At 39.3% G+C, this 21,206-nt stretch overlaps 2 protein-coding genes across 2 annotated transcripts; both read left to right on the forward strand.

The window, feature by feature from the left end:
* The first annotated feature begins 8,250 nt into the window (after positions 1 to 8,250).
* Positions 8,251 to 15,280, forward strand: zmp:0000000991 (uncharacterized). The gene is made up of 5 exons (XM_067434292.1): positions 8,251 to 8,809; positions 9,576 to 9,715; positions 9,803 to 9,971; positions 10,953 to 11,004; positions 11,426 to 15,280. The coding sequence occupies exons 1-5, from the start codon at positions 8,694 to 8,696 to the stop codon at positions 15,278 to 15,280; spliced, it is 4,332 nt and encodes a 1,443-aa protein (XP_067290393.1). The 5' UTR covers positions 8,251 to 8,693.
* A 2,251-nt stretch (positions 15,281 to 17,531) lies between these two features.
* On the forward strand, positions 17,532 to 20,395 carry c24h11orf65 (chromosome 24 C11orf65 homolog). Its single transcript, XM_067435203.1, has 9 exons — positions 17,532 to 17,845; positions 18,242 to 18,368; positions 18,459 to 18,551; positions 18,636 to 18,689; positions 18,867 to 19,076; positions 19,550 to 19,683; positions 19,821 to 19,991; positions 20,075 to 20,127; positions 20,247 to 20,395. Exons 1-9 carry the CDS (start codon positions 17,823 to 17,825, stop codon positions 20,315 to 20,317), a joined length of 936 nt encoding a protein of 311 aa, XP_067291304.1. The 5' UTR covers positions 17,532 to 17,822; the 3' UTR covers positions 20,318 to 20,395.
* Positions 20,396 to 21,206: the final 811 nt, after the last annotated feature.

Here is a 21,206-nt window from a genome sequence, read left to right on the forward strand (position 1 = left end):
TAAATTGCAAAGGCTGCATGCATTTAATTAAAAATACAAGTACAGTAAAATCAGTAATGTGAAATAAATTATTTCCATTTAAAATAAGGGTAACACTGGGTAATGGGTTTTCAAGGATAATGGTAAGGGCGCTTACAGTGGGAAAAAAATGGGTTGTCCCTTTTTTTTAAATAAAAAAAGCAAAAAGGTAATGTTTGTAAGAATCCCACTACCAATCAAACGTTTGAGTTCGGTAAGATTTTTAAAATGTTTTTGAGTCACTTACTATTAAGGCTGACTTTAATGAATATTATTACAATTCATAATAACTGTTTTCTATTATAATATATCTTAAAATGTAATTCTAACAAATCATCAATCTGGTAGAGATCCATTTGCATGCTTTATTGAGAAACACTTGTAGTCGTACAGACAGGAACAAACAGGTGTGAAAGGAGCAGGCAGAATCGTAAACACTAGACAGGCAGAAGTTTAGGGCAGGCAGATAACACTCACAGATCGGTATAACAGGCAGGAGTCAAAGACAGGCAGCAAAGGGTCAATGACGATGGGCAAACAGGATCAATAACAGGCAGTCAGAAAAAGGTAGCCTAGAAATCTAGATGCACCCTAGCGGCAGCAAATTTAATTTGCCCGCAAGTGTCGTCTAGGAACTCTCAATACCCTTCTGAACTGTATTCCTCACAATCTGGACGGCCCAATCACATCATGTATAGAGTCGGCGGGCGGGGCCATAATGACGACGGCCGAGTTGCGTTTGCGTGCTTCTAGTAAACACAGAAACTGGCGAACGGCGGCGGTCTTTCGAATCAGCTCTGACCGCGACTCTGGAAGACTTGGAGTTAAGCTTTTCTCTGAGAAAAGAACAAAGAACGGCACTGAAGTCATTCTTAAAAAGGGAAGATGTGTTCGGAGTTTAGCCGACCGGATACGGCGAATGTTTAATCAGTCAGCGAGCTCTGCTTCACCTTCGTTGCTCTGGTTGGTGTAGCGCTATCCTGTCGCGTGCAGAGGGAGTTTGAAAGACAACCGTTTATCCCGCTCCTCGGATTGAGCGCTGTCTATGGTGAGTTTCCAGATCAAACATCTTGATGTGGGTCTGGCTTGTCAGGCTAAGAAAAAGGTATAATCACTCAGAAATGTCCACAACACCAAAACAAGACTTCGCACTTAGTAGAGGGAGAAGAGGGTTCTTAAAGGACCAGGTGATGAGGAACTAGGGATGCGAACCGAACCCGCTTGCACTACGCGATACTGGTCGAACATGATGCCGCGGTTGATTATGGCAATGTGTTTACTAGGTGGACCGTTCGAATGCAGTAGGCTGTGAGAAAGTGAAAATGGAACTTGTGAACAGAAAATGTGTTGTTTGGCAGTACTTTCAGTCACAAGAAGGCAATTCAAGTCGAGCTATATGTTCAATTTGCAATGTCGATTTGTCTCGCGGTGGCAAGAACCCTAAACAATAGCCGCTGGATGTCCGGTTCGCAAACGAATCGCTCTTTTTAACCGGATCTTTTTACTTATCCGGTCGAACAAGTTCACCAAATCGGACTGAATCGTTCTAAACGGTTCGCGTCTCAAATTAGCGCTGATCCCACAAGTTACTATAGTTACTCACTTTCTGACATGAGTGACAGTCCCTCAGACTAGAAATAAACTAATATCAGCATATATATTGAAGTATATGTTGTAACTCCAACAGTTCACTGAACTGAGACATGTTTTGCTGTGAGAACCGGTGAGCTGAGATACTGCATGCGTGATAGCGTCGTCTTGAACAGAACTGTTTCTCTCGAAGTGGGACGGCTGCTATTTCTCTCGGAAAACGGATGCTGATAATATATAAGCACAGGTGAACCAAGGATTTGTGTGAGTTTATGTTATGTCAATGTAAGTTTATTTCATCTGTGTAAAACATCAGTGTTTGCACGACAGTGGCTGTATTGAGTGCTTTTGCAAAACAAGAATTAAAAAACGTATCCAAGATGACGATGATTACAATAATAATTATTACTATACTAAGTTTTAATTACAGATACTTTACATGAATGTGTTTGAATGTATTTTCATCCGCCGGTATGATAGAAATGACGTCATTACGTAAGGACGTAAAAGAAGTGGTTATCCGGTTTTTGTGCATGAAGAAATCTACAGAGAGCAATACGGCACAGTCATCCTGGCATAATGTTGCCTTTTTTTAAATTAAAATTAAATTAAAAATACACTCTTGTGGACGTTGTTTATGTCATTAATGTGTTTACTGTGATAATGGACTAAGGATGGGAGTTGGATTCGGTATTCGGTTTCGGATTCGGCAGAATCTTAACCAGTGGATTCGGTATTCGGCCGAACCTCAAAAATCTGGATTCGGTGCATCCCTATGAGGAACACCTGCACAATAATCAGTCCATGGCACAGGCTTGTGGAAGTACTCGGGATAGAGCTCTTCCGGTTGTCAGAGAAGGGAATCATGGAGTTCGTCTCTGTGACAGAGCCCCCCCATCCCCCCAGGTTGGGGTCCAGGATATCATCTGTGTTGACCCAGGTGTGTTCTTCTGGACTATACCCCTCCCAGTCTACTAGATACTATAGTATCCTACCCTGGCACCTAGAGTCCAGTAGCTCCCGGACTTGATAGACCCCCTCGCTCTCCACCAGAATGGGTGGGGGACTCTGATCACCAGACGCCTCCTCCCCCTCCTTGCTGTCACCATTTGCAGGTTTGAGCAGGGATACATGGAATGTGGGAGAGATGCGAAAATGATGAGGCAAAGCAAGGCAATGACACAATGACACTGGATTAATTTGACATATGATCTGGAAAGGACCAACGTACCTTAGACTCAGTTTCTTGCAGGCGAGTTTGAGAAGCAAGTCTCTTGTGGATAACCACACCCATTGACCTGGCTGATAGGTAGGACCGGGACGCCGGTGGCTATCCACTTGCTCCCTTACATGGTGGACAGCATATTGCATGTTTTGAGCTCTTTGCTCACACCAATAAATCCAATCATTGATGGCTGGGACGTTGGTGGGTTCGCCGGACCAGGGAAACAGTGGTGGTTGAAATCCCAGGATGCACTGGAACGGGGTGAGGCTAGTAGCAGGTTTGCGAATGGAATTCTGTGCGTACTCAGCCCATATGAGATATCAAACCCAGTCTGACTGATTGTGGTTACAGTAGGTTCGTAGGAAGCGTGTGAGTTCCTGGTTGAGCCTCTCCACCTGACCATTAGACTGCGGGTGGTAGCCCGAGGTAAGGCTTACATTGATGCCCAGGACCTGGCAGAAAGCAGACCATAGACGAGAGGTAAATTGAGGACCACAGTCGGATACGATGTCTTCAGGTAATCCATAGATCCTGAAGACCCAGTTGCAGAGGTGTTCGGCTGTGCATGGTGGTAGATAATTTGTATAATGGGATGATGCAGCAGGCCTTGAAGAAGCGGTCAATAACTGTCAGTATGGTGGTGTATCCGTCAGAGATGGGTAGGTCGGTAATAAAATCTATGGCGATTTGAGACTAGGGACATTGTGGCAGAGGTAAGGGTTGTAGCAGACCTGTGGGGACCTGATGAAGGGATTTGTTCTTGTTACAGACGTGACACGATCAGACAAATTGTGTGGAGTCTTGAGTAACTGGGTAATGATGGCCACCAGAATCGGTTCTGCAAGATTTGAGTAGTGGTGGTGATACCTGGATGACCGCTACAGTCAAGAGGTACCTCGTCCTCTCCATTGGCTTGTTCCAGTTCGGTCATGATATCCCACTGTATGGGTGCAATGACAAGAGAGGCAGGTAGAATAATGTCTGTGTGTGTGGGGTTGATCTCACCTTCGAACTGGCGGGATAGGGCATCAGCTTTGACATTCTTAGACCCAGGACGATAGGTAACAGTGAAGTGGAAGCGTGAGAAGAACAGTGACCAGCGAGCATTACATAGATTGATTCTCTTGGCGGTACGAAGATATTCAAGATTCTTGTGATCGGTTAGAACGGTGAAAGGATGATTAGCTCCCTCAAGCCAATGGCGCCATTCCTCTAGCACTGCCTTCATGGCCAGCAATTCTCTGTCACCGACATCATAGTTTTGCTCGGCTGCGGTAAGTTTTCTGGAATGGAAAGCACAGTGATAAAGTTTAGGTGGGTTACCTTGCCGCTGGGACAGGACTGCCCCAAGACCTGTGCTTGAGGCATCCACCTCGACAATGAATGGAAGGGCTGGATCAGGATGATGCAGAATGGGAGCCGTCGTAAAGTGTTTCTTTAATTGTTGAAAGGCGTCCATGGCAGCAGGAAACTACTTCAGTTGGGGGTGACCTTTCTTCACCATACTGGTAAGTGGGCAGGCGATAGTGCTGAAGTTACGTATAAAGCACAGATAGAAATTAGCAAACCCCAGTGTAATACGGTTCGTAGATGGGAAGGAAGGAGGCGGGAACCGGCGAACGTTCAACAAACAAAATAAATAAACAAAACGAAAGTTAAACCGCGGGCAGCCCCTCACGGACGACTGCCCACAAACACATAAAACAAAACTCAACATAAATCCAGGCCTGGTCCTCTCTCGTCTTCCGCTGTCCTTGCTCCTCCTTTTATGCTCCCGTCACATGGCCGCGAGACGAGACCGGTGTGCCACGCAGCTGGCACTCGTCAACATTAATCACCGGCCCGCTCTCGCGGTCCCTCGCCCCGCTGCCTGTCACACCACACCCAGGAAACGTTGTAATTCTTTGGTTGTGTACGGTCGTGGCCAGCTAAGAATGGTGGACACTCTTCTCATCCATGGAAAAGCCTTCAGGGCTGATTATGTACCCCAAGAAGGAGGTCACCGTCTTGTGGAATTCACATTTCTCCGCTTTGACATACCTGCATCTATGTTTGGTTGTTGGTTAATGAAGAGAGAAAGTGGGAGTATGAAACCCTTACATTTCGATCGCCGTTGAACTTCTCCGGCAGCGATAGACAAGGATTTATCGCTGGTGGTGTGCTCACCACATGTGCACTGGCGGCTATGGTAGGTGGTGGAGAAGTCACTGATGGTGATATCTGCACACCTTGTAACAGGTGAGTCAGGGCAGGCAGATAACACTCACAGATCGGTATAACAGGCAGGGGTCAGAGACAGGCAGCAAAGGGTCGAAGATGATGGCCAAACAGGATCAATAACAGGCAGTCAGAAAAAGGTATAATCGTTTAAAAATGTCCACAACAGCAAAACAAGACTTCGCACTTAGTAGACGGAGAAGAGGGTTCTTAAAGGACCAGGTGATGAGGCACACCTGAACAATAATCAGTCCAAGACACAGGCTTGTGGGAAATGTAGTGTGTCAGTATAAGTGAGAGTCAGTACTCTGGAGAGAGCTACCTCCGGTGGTCAGAGGAGGGAGTCACGGAGTTAGTCTCTACGACAGTAATTTATTCCTGTGATGGCAAAGCTGAATTTTCAGCAGCTTTTGCTCCAGCCTTCAGTGTCACATGATACTTCAGAAATCATTCTAATATGCTGATTTGGTGCTCAAAAAACATGTCTTGTTATTATTATCCACATTATTGTGGAAACAGTATACATTTTTTCAGGATTCTTTAAAGAAAGTTCAAAAGAACAGTATTTATTTGTAATATAAATCTTTTGTAACATGGTAAATGTATTTGCTTTACAGTGTCCTTATTATACGTAACATGTAATTACTATAGTAATAACTATAGTAGCACTTTATTTTACAGTCCTATTCCCCATGTACATATGGAAGCCCTTATAGCTTTCACAATAACTGGGTAATAACTGAACCTACCCCTAAATAGTAAGCACAAGTATAGTAAGCACAAGTTGTTGATTATTATTGCTCTATACTTACGTGTATAATTACACTGTAACACAAAACCTTAAAGTAAAGCGTAATTTAAAAAAAATCTTACTAACCCCAAACTTTTGAATGGTAGTGTACGTCATGTTAAAATGATTTCTCATCCTAATTTTTTCAGTAAGGTAAAACTGCTGTTCAGAGAGGTTGTTTTCCCTCTGTTTTATTTCCTAATTTAACTATGAGGGATTTGAGATAAAATTAAAGTATGGTAGCATGGGCGAATGACTTCTGTTAGGACCAAGAACAGGGGTGTATTTTTCCCTAAATTGCTCTATTTCCACAAATGGACTCTTATTGATTCTAAGAATGCATCCCCTCAAAACAGATAATCTGTTACTGCCATTTGCCTCCTCTAGTCACCACTTAAGTATAATTACCCAGAAGTCAATACAGCTGCCAGGCTACTGCCACAGTTAACCTCTGAGTTACCAAGCATCCCGCTCAAATGTCCCCTCAGCCTGGCAGAATGAAAGGGTTCTGGGTTTTTAATGAAACTGTCTTGTCAATTAATAAAAATGTTCTCTGTGCTTAATGAGCTCGAGGCATCTTAAAGACAGGCTTTGGTCAGCTGTAGATGAGGCCGCAGGGGAACTGCATTAGATAGTTGCAGTTTAGCTGTAGATAAAGCAAATTTAATTACTGTAGCATCTAATTTATGCCCTTTATGGCCCATGCTTTAATTAGTCGCAGCAATATCTGGAAAAATATATCTTAATCTGAGCATATTTGAAGTAATGTGATATTCCCATAGTCTGTTTAAACTGCAGGTTTAAAGTATTGCATTTTTATTTGGTTAAATATTTTTCTGTTGCCATGAAGGTTCTCTAATAATAAAATAATACAAAATACATATTATACATATTGTGTGAACCTATTTTTGTTAAGCACTGAGTTACTTTGAAAGAAAAATGTGTTCTATTTAGTATATTGAGGTCTGACTGATTTGCTGATTATATTTGTGATTACTATTTTAGGAACATAACCCTCGATTATACAAACCGCCATAATACATGCTCTGAATACACTGCCATATTGCAGGCAGCATTTAAGAAAATCAATTCACAGTTATGAATTGGCCTTGTCATAATCTCTCCAGGAGATAATGCATTTTCCAGCACTGGCGGTTGATTTATACTGCAGATGACAAGCCATCCATGAAATATGTAACCCCCTTAAGTTAACGGACTACTACAACCAGCACCATGATCAAACTGAGCTTGTGCCAAAAACCAGAAAGACATTAGGCTAAAGATGAATTTGTCATACAAGTTATGCCGTTATGCACTATATTGGTTTCTGTTTTAATCAGCAGAGTTAATTAAAACTGTTTAGATTTTATTACAGAATTAAATTGCATTTCTATAATGGATCGACATAAACATCACTCCATGACAAGATTTATAATCGCAGTGGCTGACTATTTCGCTTTTGTCTGGAAATACACATCAAATCTCTATAGAACACATCCTCCCCTCCCCCCTCCCTCCAAACACACAGATGAGTGGTTCATCATAATTATTTTATCCATGTCAATATTGTGTATGTGTTTCTGCTTAGCACACACTTAAGCAATGCAACACTGCAATCAGGCTTCTTGCCTTTAGCCAGTAAGGCTAATGAGTCTAATTAATGACCTCTAGTATTTCTACATTAAATAATTAGGAATACTGCACTGAGCCTATTCATCTTTGCTGAATAAGCAGAATGCCTGACCAACCATCACTCTTGATTACTGACCAAAAAAAAAAACTTAATTTTCTTTCTATTTTATTCACTATTTTGCTTCACAGTAAAACACTGATTAAGGGAAGTAGCCTAGTTGTTTACAATTTTCATTCTTATTAATGCTGAGAGTAGGTCAGGAGCATTATTGCTATTATTTCTCTGATAGTATTCGATTGGATCCCAGATGCAATTTTGAGTGCTATGTACGATTTGTGAACGAATGGTTCTGAGTCGGGACTAAGCGAGTCGGCTCACGAACGGTTCGCGATTAAACAACTCACTGACTCAATGAACTGAAGTTCAAAGATCAACACAGAAACAATTGAGCATATGCAGGATTTTAGCAGATGCTAAGCAGATTAGCCTTAAGAGCATTTTAAATTAAGCTAGGCCTATATTGTTGTTCTATTAAACAAGTATAGCATGTATGTGCCCACCACATGTCTATATTAGAACGTTTAGAGCATGTATCCAACGAATGCCACATAATGCGGCAGTCTACTGGCGCTGTTATGTTATGACGTAAAGGAATCACTGAATCATTTGAACTTGTTCGTTGAAACAAACTGTTCTAAAGAATCGATTCGCGGAAATGCACTATTATGACCCCACCTATCGGACATTCATGGAAAAAACATACGTATTATTGTGCTTCTTATCTGTATTACTTTATTTTATCAAGCTTTTTTATGCTATGGTGCTTATCTGCTATCATAGATAACACGGTGTATAGTTTTTTTTGCATTATTATTTCGCTACAGCAGTTTTATGAAACCTCTTGTCTCAGCTAGAAGTCCCGAATCCAAGTTCGCATGATTAAACTTGACATTTCCAAGGAGGGAATTTGTTGCTAAAACACATGCTCACTTCGCACTTCCGTGGCTCTGCTCTCGGTAACACGCCTCGGTGGGATAGAAATATAGCCTATCACGGGCGGCGTCGGGTCATACGGTCAGTATGAGGGCTCTACCTGCTCACTTTTCTCCAATTTAATGCACAGCCGTGCCGTATCGAAGGGTACTGAAGGGTACAGCTGATGCCCGAAGGGCATAAAGGGAGGTAACCAAACTAGACGAGCCAGATCAATTCAGCCTATAATGTCAACACATGATCTGAAGTTGAAGCAGTCAAGTTGTCAAAGCGGAGTGAAAGCCAGCGTGACTTGCATTCTCTCAGATCAGGAGAGATTTTACACGCACACAGACAAATCACGGTAGGCTACAAAGTTTACTTGTTCTGTTTCTGTTTCTCTCACACACATACTACTTTTCCCTCTTTCCTAAACTGAGTCATCATTATCCGCAGATAGCATTATGGAAGTCTGTAGCTTTAAATGTTAAATGTGTAGTTAGAAGAGCCTGCGTAAATATTTGTTTACTTAAAGTAAAGTGTTGCCGCCATAGTTTTACTTAAGTAACTAATGCTCTTACAATCAAAGAATTATAACAAGATGACAATGGATTAAACATTGATTAATCTCTTGTCTGACACCACCCGAGTTATATAATAGGCCTACCTGCTTTTTCCTGCAAATAAAGGATATAAGGTTAAAAAAAATCTTTACCAGCTTGTTTGCTTTTTAATTGTTTCAGGTGATTTTTAACATGCCTCCATAACAACTAATGATTTGCCAATATGGTATTAGTCTTTTCCTGAATGTCATCTTAACATGTCTCACCATGTTTATGGTAATACTTTAGCTCTTAAGAAATTTGTTACTCCCATAATTAGGTTTACAAAATGCAACTAAATCATTTTCTTTGCAAAGCAAATTTAATTTAACTGTTAGCATCATGTGTCAATATACTAATAAAATATCTGTGGGTGTTCCTGTGAATAATTGTTCTGAAGGGAGTGAACTGTGTTATGTTTTCAACAAGTAGTTGCAGACATGTGGATCTCATGTGTCTGTTAAGAGTTCTTCCTGCTCTCTGTATGTTATGTTGTGTAGCAGCATTGTAATGCCAAAGCTTGATTAGTTTTCAGAATAAAAGTGAACAAGAGAAGTTACATCCTGGACCATCAGCTCAACACATTCACAACAAGAGGGATTTAGAAACAATAACTACTGCATCTTCGCCAGCGTTGCCATTAGCAGGCCAGCAGAAAAGCAGCAAAAGTGAGTTTATATGCCCAAATTATATATTTGATATTATCATGCTGTTATTTGTGATGCTTCTATTCATTTGGGGTTTATGTTGATCAGATTTGCAGATCAAGCAGATAATACTGCTCAGAAAGAAAGACTCCAGTGGGACATCTGAGGGACAGACAGAATCTGCCAGATTCACGTCCACTATCTCTATCAGACTTCCCACCAGCAGATGCAAAAAAGACAAAAAAGAGGAAAAAACTTTGCAAACAACAACTAATCTGTGAGAACATTTTTAAGCTTCTGTTGAGGGTTCACATGTATATACACAATGTTTTTAATTGAATTTTTTAGACTAAATCATATTGAATTTTAATTATCCATTTACCATGTTGGGCATAACATGACATGATTTATATTTGTACAATATATATTTACTATTTAATATTGTTGCATCCCTGGATTTGATCAGCTGCTAAAATACAAGTTCAAATAATGCTAAACTTTAATGCATTCACATTAGAAAATACTTTATGAAATTTTGATTACACTTATTAATACTTAGCACATAATAATATCTTCTGTCAAATTATGCCATAGCACTTTGCATTCTATGTCATTTGGCAGTTTTCTAGCCAGAACAGCAAACGCCCTTTCAACCTATGACTGGCAGTAATAGTCCTTATATAGCAATAAGTCATGATTTAATGACCCTAAATGATAGCATGAAAGTGTATCGGCAAAGTTTTACTGTTTGGCTGTACCGTATCTAGGTGTGTTCATGTGTTTTCACCTTCATCTTGGAAATGTTAAACTGACGTTTATTGTGCAGTATTACACTATATTATTTTAAAAAGTATGACATCATTGCTCTCTCTTTTTTGAACAGCTTGCGTGTGTGCATGTATCTGACTGTATGCATTTATGTGTGTGAGACATTGTACTTATTATAAAACAGTTTAACCATGGACCCCTCCCTTCATGTCAGCCCAATGAATTGTTTACCCCTAAAATGCTTAAAGTTAGAGAAAGGATGGAATGTTGTTGATCTTGTTTCCCTGCATTGTGTTGCTGAATATATGAAAGACACTGAAGTAGAAAAAGTATTTAGGGAGTAAGAATAGCATGTAAAACATTCAACTGAAGGAAAGAGATTTGTTTTCGTCTTAGTTTTTAATATTTCTTTATCTGCATGAAAGTATGTTTTAATTTACCTAATTTTTAAAATGTTTGCTAATTTAATAAATCATATATTATTTGACAGTTACAGCACACTTGAAGTGGTAAAGAACACAGCTAATCAACACAACACAGAGGTAAGCATCCAAACTAAGATGCAGACATGAGTGCTATTTTTAGTCAAAGAAAACATTTAATGAAAAGAAAAAATACTATGCCTTGCTACTCAATCATATCTTGCTTAAATATTATAAATTGTACATTTATTGTAACTGCTCCACTGGGCCATGTCATGCTTGCAGATTTGTCATGCAGAGTATATTTCAGTGGAATGTGAAGCTCAACTGTGAAGTTGAGCTGTCTATTTAAAGAGTTATGGAATGGGAGTGGTGATTTGTTCAAATAGTTCAAATGTATGTGAGAAGTATTTCTTGCAATTTATGAAAGGAAGTGTAATTTAGTAGTGTAAAAAGTGCAAATTCTACTGTGCTTGAATTAGTGCCTGAGTTTTGTTGTAATGTTGTCACTAATCAAAATCTTTGTTGCTTGTTCTGACAGCTTTCGAGACGTCTAAGGGACGTGCTTTCACCAACAGAGCAATGTGGATTATCAGATGGTGAATTACTTAAGGATGAGGATGGGCCAAAAGCAACCTTTGATGAAGACCACTTTACCACTCTGCATCAACATGTCCATAAGACACCTAAGCAGGGACAAAATACAGGACTACAACACAACATAGACCTTCATGAACAAACTCAAATAATCCACGACTCCCAAAGACATTCTACTCAACCTGTTTGTGAGGTACAAACAGAAGTCAATAAGGATTTTGGAGCCAATGACTATAGAGAGAATGCCCCAACATCGCCACAGTACCACAGTAATCTGACCTCCATTGGAGTGGCCTCTTTTACTGCACGTGATTCTGAAAATACTCCTGATCCAGAACCTAGTCTTTTCAGTCCTTCATCAGCTATGTTGACGTCTGCCCTGGCCTCAGTTCTTGCTCCACCTTGGAGTGGTCGTCTTCGAAAACCCAAGCAAGAGACCAATGAAGTAGAGCATGTCCCCCAAGATTGTGGACAGAATGTCAACCCATCTAGCTTATATCGCCAGGATTGGCAGCAGCAACTCTTTCTACCTTCTGAAAGGCAACCATCTGAACACATGTTGGCCAATGAAATGCAGTTAACTGCTGGAACCCGCTTTAACTCTTCTGACTGGCAAAAAGAGAACAATTCCCCGAACATCACAACCACAGTACATCCAAAGAGACCCATTTTGAAATCATCCTCTGTGGGCACGATGTACAACAATACAGAATTGCATCCTTTTTCCACACCTCTGGACACTTCTCAGGCACCAAATTCAGCCCATTCAGGGTATAGAATTTCCAAAACTGTAGACGAACATGGGCCTTTCAAATCATTGAGCTCCAAGCCAACAACAAGCAGCCTACTTCTCTCCTTAAGAAGGACACATTTGAGAAGCTCCAGTGCTGAGCCCACACAAATGCAGACTCCGATAACTAGGTCTGTCATGTCCCTTACATTGCCTAGCAGAACTGTTTTGAAAACTTCATTTGCCCATTCTGTTAGTGCTGAGGACCAAACTGACAAAAACCAAGACATTCATACAAGAACAGAGGAAATACCAGTCAGTCAATTCCCTTTCTCACCTAGAATTAAGAGTAGAGTGCCGTTAATGACACAGCTGTTTCAAAACAAACCAGAGACAGAAATTTCAAAGAGACAAGAAACTTCTTTTGTCAGAACAGAGGAGGAACATAACCCACAATCCACAAACAAAATGGGCCAAAAGGGGAGTTCTTATTTAGTTCTTTTGAGGAGATATTCCACTACAGAGGACATTGATCCAGTGGAACAAAATACTAACATCAACCTGCAAAACTCCAATATTACCGAACAAAAAGCTTTTTCACACACCACAATTTCTTCCAAAGATTCAACAAATTTGAATGACCGACAATCTGGCTTTAATGTTCAAAATTTTAAATCACATGGCACACAAAATACGACAGCCATTAATTCTTCGGGCACAAACACCTTCACAGACAGGCTAAACTACTCACCCAAGAAAGACTCTTCTGTAGATGGAATAAGCCCAACACTTGTGGGGCAGATATATCTGGACTCTAATAAACATTCTCTGTCAAGTCAAAGCTCAATGGATCTTTCAAGCCCTCTTTCTCCAAGCAGACCTCTCAGAAGTGTCAGAGTACCAAGCATCTATTCATACCTTCGAGAGTCCATCCCGGCTGTGTCCACCCCTTTCCCTTCCACACCTTTTCCTCAAATACAAAGAGCTGAAACATTGCCTCCTAAGCAAGGTGACCAGAAGACATTTCCCTCAAGATTTTCATTTGACAACCCATTTGCACCACAGGCACAAGGTTTGCAAAGAAGTTCTTATGGCTCCAGCTCTCATATATCCCCAGCTCAATCGCTGCCTCCTGATTTTGGAAGAGGATCAGCACCTCGTCTCAGCACTTCTCCATATTCTAGCCTTATCTCCTCAAGACCTGCACTCGACAACACTTTACAAGGACCTACAGCTGTATGTAAAATGCATACCAGATCTACACCTTATGATACTGTAAACACTGAACCTGACCTTATAAACGATGACCCAAGCTATTCACTGTCCACATACACAAGAAGACCAAAGGAACAGTTAGCTTCTCCTAACAGAGAACAGAGGACAGCAGTTCAAGCTTATACAAGCCCCATAGATAATCACAGACCTGCCCAGCCATGCCTCTCACAAACTGCACCAGATGCAAGTTTTGTCATGGAAAGCCAAAGCGCAAATATAAGCCTACACCCAAGGCAGCCCAACACAGGCTCTAACAACTTCCCTCATCAGGCACATGATGGCTCAATTGCACTTCATCTTGATAAGGGTAACGCTAACCCCAAGCAAAGACTGAGTGAGAAAGAGAAGTATTTACAACCTAATAAGCTCACAGTAAAAAGTGAGACTCCACTTACAACTGAGAAAGAGACTACAGCTGTGCATATGCATGAGAAATTGCGGGAAATGCAGACTCCCAATTCAAAGAAAGGCCTTTTTGCTTCACGAGTTAAGAAAAACAATGGCTTCTCTTCTGTGTCTTTGACAGACAAAGAGGTTGTTAGTCCCCAGTATTTAAAAACCAAAAGACATTCGCCAGTGTTTAAAACAAGCAGTAGGATAGACCAGATATTAAATCGATTGAAACTGACATTTGGTGTCAAACGATCAGACAGCACACTTGACACAATCATGAAAAAGGACAAGGCCCTCCCCTCAGACAATGAGACTATTGAAAAATCCAAGAAAGAGGAGAAAACATATTCTGGAAGCCAATGGGAGCCTTCTAACTCCTCTTTAACAACAGATGAAGCCTCTTTGGGATCCTTGTCACCACTTACATTAAAGAAATCTGAGAATATATTAAATTTGAATTGGCAAAACAGGTCTACAACTGAACAAAAGTGTTCCGGGTGGACGTGGGAGGCCCCCAACTCATCTTCAACCACTGATAATGTGTATTTTGACACTTTTGGGTCCTTGTCACCCGTAACATCAAAAAAATCATCTGAGAATGAATTAAATTTTTATCAGCAAATGAGGCATAGCGATGAAAATGGAAACCGTTCTTACAGCAGGAGCTTTAGTCCGCACAGGCTAAAGGCCCAAAGTATGAACCGTTCTGCCACCTTGCCATATTATAGTAAATCCTCCGTCAGCCCCCGATCACCTTTTTATTTGTTTGACTCAGAAGACATTCAAAATGACAATGTGTTTTATAGTCCAGTGAGCAAAAAAACAAATTCGCTTTGTGAGTCTGATGACTACTCTCCACTAAGTGCAGTGCAACAAAACCTTGTGAGGTCTCGATTGTCCTCTTCCTGTGCAGACTTAAAGTATGGTCTGCACAATGGACGATCTTTCTCGGTTCACAGTGTAGTTTCAAGCCGCCCATCGGGTCCTGGACGAATCTCAACAAGCAGCGTCAGCGACCTCTCAAGTTTGGATGACTTTATGCCAAAGGAGAATTATACAGCAGTTGACTCTCCAGTGAGTAGTAGCTATTCCCCAAACTATGTCAGTGGTATTCAGTCTCAACATGGATATACGGATGATCATCTTGATCAAGATGATGCAGACCCAACCCCACCTCCATCACCGACTTTGTCCTCTTCACCTCGTCGGATATCCCAGGCTCCTTCTCTGTCTTCCCTCATGAGGACAACTCCAGAAAATCTGTCTCCTCGAGGTACCCTGCCATCTAGGAGCTACAGAACCAGCTTGACTGTTTTTGAGGAGTCTGGTTCTGACACCACAACCGATGATGAATACTATGTTGACAATGGTGGTGATGATGAGGTAGAAACAGAACTTTAGAGGAGAAAATTGTGTTGTGCAATTCCATGTTGTAGATATATTTACATGTGCTGTGTACATGTGTACAGTTTTTTCCCCCTGTGCATGGAAAATCTGCAGCAAAGTTAAACCAACAGATTTTTATACAGTAAATTATGGGCTTTTCTAAAATTCTTTAGTGCTTGAGGATAACAATGTTTGATCTAATTATGAATGTATTTACAATACAGAACAATGCACTGTTGTTTCATTAGGTCTTTTGATATTTTCTAAAACTTGAGGCACTTAGTTCTTATACATCATTCCTTTTGTTAAACGCTGCCTCCTGTAGGTCATAGGTGGTTTATTCACTATAGTGTTTTAAAGCACAGCTTGTCGGTCACAATACATTATTTTCCCAACAGTCTATAGTCAGTAGCTGTCAACTTAGTAAATGAACCACAATTATGTGTAGAAATGTTTTGTTTAGCTTATACAGCCACATTAAAAGAGTCAGAAATCAGATTAGAAAAAGTCGCCCTTACAACATTGGAGTTTCATGAATGATTCCACTTCAGTTATGACTAACTATGTGCAGATTGTGACATTACGGAAGCTTACTATCCAATGTTATTGTTAAAAGTAAAAAATAAAATAAAAAGCAGTGGTGGGCCCTGGCATATGCGAAATCCAACTTTTCAAAAATACTACTAGAATAACTATGCATTCTGAAGACCTCCCAGTTGTTGTTGTTTTTCCTGTATAATGTAATTGTGCTGTTTGTGTGCATCTTTGGCTGTGTCATCATAATTGATCATTTATTGTAATTTATGTAGGGCAGGGGGTTGGGGAATAATTTCTTCCCTAGAGCCTTTGGGAACTCAATAAGACAAGTGCAACATTGATCACAACAGCTCTATAACAATATCCTTTTTGTGAGGTCATTTTTGAATGTCATCATTAATGATATAACAATATTGTGATATTTATGAAAATGTAATATATTGACTACATTGGTTATTATTGCTGTGCTAAGAAAAAATGCAGTGTAGAGGAATATCTTTCACATAAAAATGTAGCAAACTGTAAAATAAAGTATAAATGACTGTATGTAAATTACTGTTTTTCAATGTAAATGAAATGGTAAACTGCTCAGCTAACCTTATAGTAACACTTTGACTAGCAGGTACACTCAGTAAATGAAATATTTAATAACACAGAAATGTCTTAATTACAGCTTATTAAAACAACCTTACACTGTTGTTTCATGTCACAACCTGCCAACCCTTATAAATGTAATTGCACAATGAACGGGAGTGATACTTATACACCTATTTTAGCCCTTTGAAGCTGAGCGCTAGCAAATTCAAATGTGAACTGTGAAGGAACAGGAACGAATCGCGTTTTACGAAACACTAAATGATTCAATTACTAATTCACTTTACGCTGCCTAATAATGGCGTAACGTTAACGATGTAGCGACGGAGTAACCTGCTGTAAGGGCCGCTCGCTCAAAAATCTTTTTGATAAACGACCAACGACTCATTCGCGTTACTAAAATGATTCCGAATTTTCTGAACTATTTTCATGTTTAAATCTATAACTTAAATTTAAGTTATATTATCTTGTACGTTTTCTATTAAAAGACTTTAGACGTTGTGATAGAAATCTCATGTCGCTTTCATTGTGTCGCTGCATGTCGCCAGCGCCAGAGATTCATGTCGCTAGTGGGCGTTCCCACTACACGAGTTGCATATAAACGTCATTAAATATATTTGTACTATAGTACCGTTTTTATTACGAGTGTTTTGCAGAACAGAGCAAGTTATTAGAATACATACACACTGTACTGTAATAGGTAGACCATATTGCATGCAGTTTAGTCAAAACTTACTTTATATCCCCACAATCCCAGACACGTTTTTCCATGCATCATTTTTTTAAATGTGTCTCTGTATGTAGGCTACACAGAGACATATTATAAAGAACAAGGGGCTTGCTAAAAGCTAATATCAACAACTCCTCCGGACACCGCAGTAAAGCAGACGGATCACGTGCACTCCACTGACTTCACTCCTATTGGTTGTCGCTCGCGAAAATCGCTTCTCGTTTGCATAAAGTTGAAATTTCTGAACTTTTGTCGCGCGTCTCGTGTCGCTTGACACGCCCACATTCTGTCGCCAACGGTCACTGTCGCTCGTGTCGCCGGAAGTCGCCAGCGCTCCATTGAAATGAATGGGATCGTGTCGCTTTGTCGCTGCGTGTCGCTGGCGGTGTGAACGAGGCTTGAGTGTTTTCACGTTGCTCTGGTAACGGCTCTTGTAGGTGTGCAGTCACTCTTCCAGCTAACATTAGCTGTATTTTGTCATTTTGTTTTAACTCCTTCACTGTTTTAGCTTACTTTTTGGTTGTTTTAGCTCCCCCACGTTTTTCACTTCAACTTTTCTGCGCCATTTTGAAAATTCACAATTACTTTACCGTTTACTTGATGGATTTGATTTGAACAGGGACCTTCTATCCATTAAACCTTTTTTATTAGAGGAGGCTATAGCCTATATTTGAAAATATAATCTGTTTCTTGACGATGAGAAGGACTCCAGAGATCAAGTAAGTAATATTTTGTGGGCTGATTAGAAGTGTTTTATTAAAAGCAACTGTTAATTGAGTATCTGTGTGGAGTCATAATCCAACAAAATCCTCATAATCTGAATAAACCAGTTTCCCATTCCTTGACATGGTAAAGGCTTAATCAGGGCACTGAGCTTTAGTCTCAGATGAACAGTTAAACAGTATAATTTATGTTCTCTAAAAATAATTATGTGCTCATTTATTTTGGCTAATTGAAATGCAAATCTATGTTAATGTTTAATATGCTAGCACGAGCAAGAAAATGACTGAACTAACAGACTCTTTTTACAGGTATTTAATACAGCAAAACATAGTCTAGTTTCTAAATGAGTGAAGCAATAGAAAAAAATGTCAATCATTCTTCTCCCCTTCTAGGCATCACTCAACAACATCTGTAGATGGGGAAACTACATCAGAGAATAATGTCATTCTTGTCCCACAGCTGGAAACAGTTTTCAGCCGAGCAGCCAGGATCATCCAGCGAACATGGCGGAAACATGTTGTAAGCGATCACAGTCAACTTTTATATTACAGTTTCTCCATATTTGAATGCCCAAATAAATTCAGTGCATACTGTGCCTGGCATGTGTAGGATACTGCTGTTTTCAAGTACCTCAAGAAACTAGTGAGCTTCCATAATCAAGGGGATCCACGTCTCCTTCTTAGATTTATTACCCCTGCAGAGGTAAGTTGATGCTACAATGCAAGTGTAATTTAATTCAAGTGTAACTCATTTTGCAAAATCGTATTCATGAATGCTTTGTTGTAGGCTAATATACTGGATGCTGCTTCAGGGGCCCTTATTCGATTCAGACTGGGTGGGGTGAGTGCTGATGTTATTCATATTTCCACCATAAGGTTATTTGTACTCAGGAACATGCTGTACTAATGTGTGGTTGTTTTCTGCTCCAGAAGGTTACATTATTGGAAAGCTAATTATAAGTAAACAAACATGTTACATCAAACTGCAAATTAATTACTAACATTTATAAAATTACAGCCAACCTACCCCCCAAACATCTACTTTAAAATATACACTCGTGCACCCATAGTGGACATGTGTGCCTGCAGTCCTAAAGATTATACACAGCAAAAGACACCAGTTCCAAGCCAGATCCATAATGGCCGACGGATGATCTGTGATGAGGATGATCACTCTGGGTGGTACCAGCGAGTGGAGAACAATGGCTGGAGGATTTTGTCTTGCAAGGTATATAGTCATAATACTTTCATTTTAATTTTACCATTTGTATGCCAATGCAAGTCAATAAACAAAACATATCAGTGTTTGTGATTTATAGAAAGTTAAAAAGAACAGATATATTAAGAAAAATTCTTGAGCACCAAATCACGTGACACTGAAAACTGGACTTGAAAATTCGGTTTTGTCATCATATAAATTACATTATAAATAGAAGATGTATATTTTAAATTGTAATAATAATTCAAAATATTACAGTTTTTACTGTATTTTTTGGATCAAATAAATGCAGCGAAGATGAGTTTAAGAGATTTCTTTAAAAAACATTGACCTTTTAATTATTCCTTGTCCAGTAGTGTGAAATAATTTTTTACAGTGTAGAGTGCTCTACAATAAGATGTATCTTTATTCAAGTACCATTTAAATTTAAGAGTACAAATGTTGTTGCATTGTATGTCTTATCATTGCATTTATGATTAAAGATTTCCATGTATGAAGATACCATTACTCAAGATACCAATGGCAAGAAGATTGAATTCCATCACAGCAAAATACTTCGGCGACAAGATGTTGCAAGAAAAAGGAAGATTAGAAAAATTGAATGGATGAGGAAAATGTAAATATGTATATTTAAATTAACTATTGTTTGTAATGGGTGATAAGATTGGTTCTGCGAAACGAATAATTACAGAAAACTAGGAATACGTAAGATAGGAATGACAGCATAATGATAAGTACAGATTCTGTGCACAGGTATGCAGAGGGTCTCCTGAATGCTCGTACAGAACACAGTGAAACAGCTCTGCTGGTGCACAAATCCACACAAAGAACGATGGATTCACATCAACAAATTGGACCAGATTCAGTTTCAGAGCAGGAAGTAGATGAACTGCTCGCATGGACAAATGCTCTTAATTTTGATGAGTAATTAAGCTTTTCACATATTTTATGTAAAACAGTATGGTATTAATATCCTATTTAAAAAATTATATTTTCTTGTCTCTCAGGTATATCACTGAATGGAGGATTTTGGGCACCAGCAATTGCTGCATAGTTAAAGGTAAGACTCTTAGGGCTTCCCCTCATTCTGCTCTGTACATGAAATAAACACTTTTGTTGCATTATGGCTCCATCTGCTGGTCAAAGTGAGTATCCACGCTTCTCTTTTTCTCCCTGTAGGTGAGCTGCCAGAGAATGACCAGAGGGAATTTGCTTGTGTCTCTTATAAGATTCCTCCAACATCTGGATAACATCTGAGAATGGAATGTATCATCTCATTTCTCATTTGCTTTATTCATTTGAATAAATAAAACAGATATGAACACTTATAGAGGAGTCTGATAGATCTTGTGTGGTAAATATATTTATATTTTTTTTATGTTAAATATATATATATATATATATATATATATATATATATATATATAATTATTATTATTATTATTATTTTATTTTTTTATGTGATACACCAGTGTTATATTTAACTCAAACTAAAACCATAAACAATATACATGAAATAAAATTATACCAAAAAAGCCCAGACAACATTTCGTTTCAATTTAAAGGACTGCAATAACTAAAACCTAGGCTAATAAAATATTGATAACCAATAATTGGTCGATAAGCCTAAATCCAAATTTGTATAGATTTTTTGAGAGCCTGATTACAAAAACAAATGTCTCACCATTAAATCCATGTCCCAAGCACACAATAATGATGTTCTCATTATATTTTTATATAGCCTAGCCTATAGCCTATGACAAACCTGTGCTGCACGTTACACTTAACTAGTTTCCTTTTTGAAGTGTTTTCAATCATCTGAAATTGTCGTAGAAGCTAAAGGAAATAATCTATTATTTATCAGCTTTAATATATTGGCCATATTTTCTTATTGGGCAGATAACATTAAAAATGAACATATATCGGCCGGCCAATATATGGTGGCCAATATAGCATAACATCCCTATAAAATATATTAACAAAAACTACAATAGTAGTCTATATAAATTATGCCAAAACAACATTACTATATACTCTTTGTAAGAACCTGTACAAGTAGCGTACAGTAAACTTTAATATTTAAGCACAAATAAAATCAAAGCAATTTCTCTTAAACTCATAAATGTTACCCCTGTCATT

Source organism: Pseudorasbora parva, chromosome 24, assembly GCF_024679245.1.
Source record: "Pseudorasbora parva isolate DD20220531a chromosome 24, ASM2467924v1, whole genome shotgun sequence".
Lineage (NCBI taxonomy): Eukaryota > Metazoa > Chordata > Actinopteri > Cypriniformes > Gobionidae > Pseudorasbora > Pseudorasbora parva.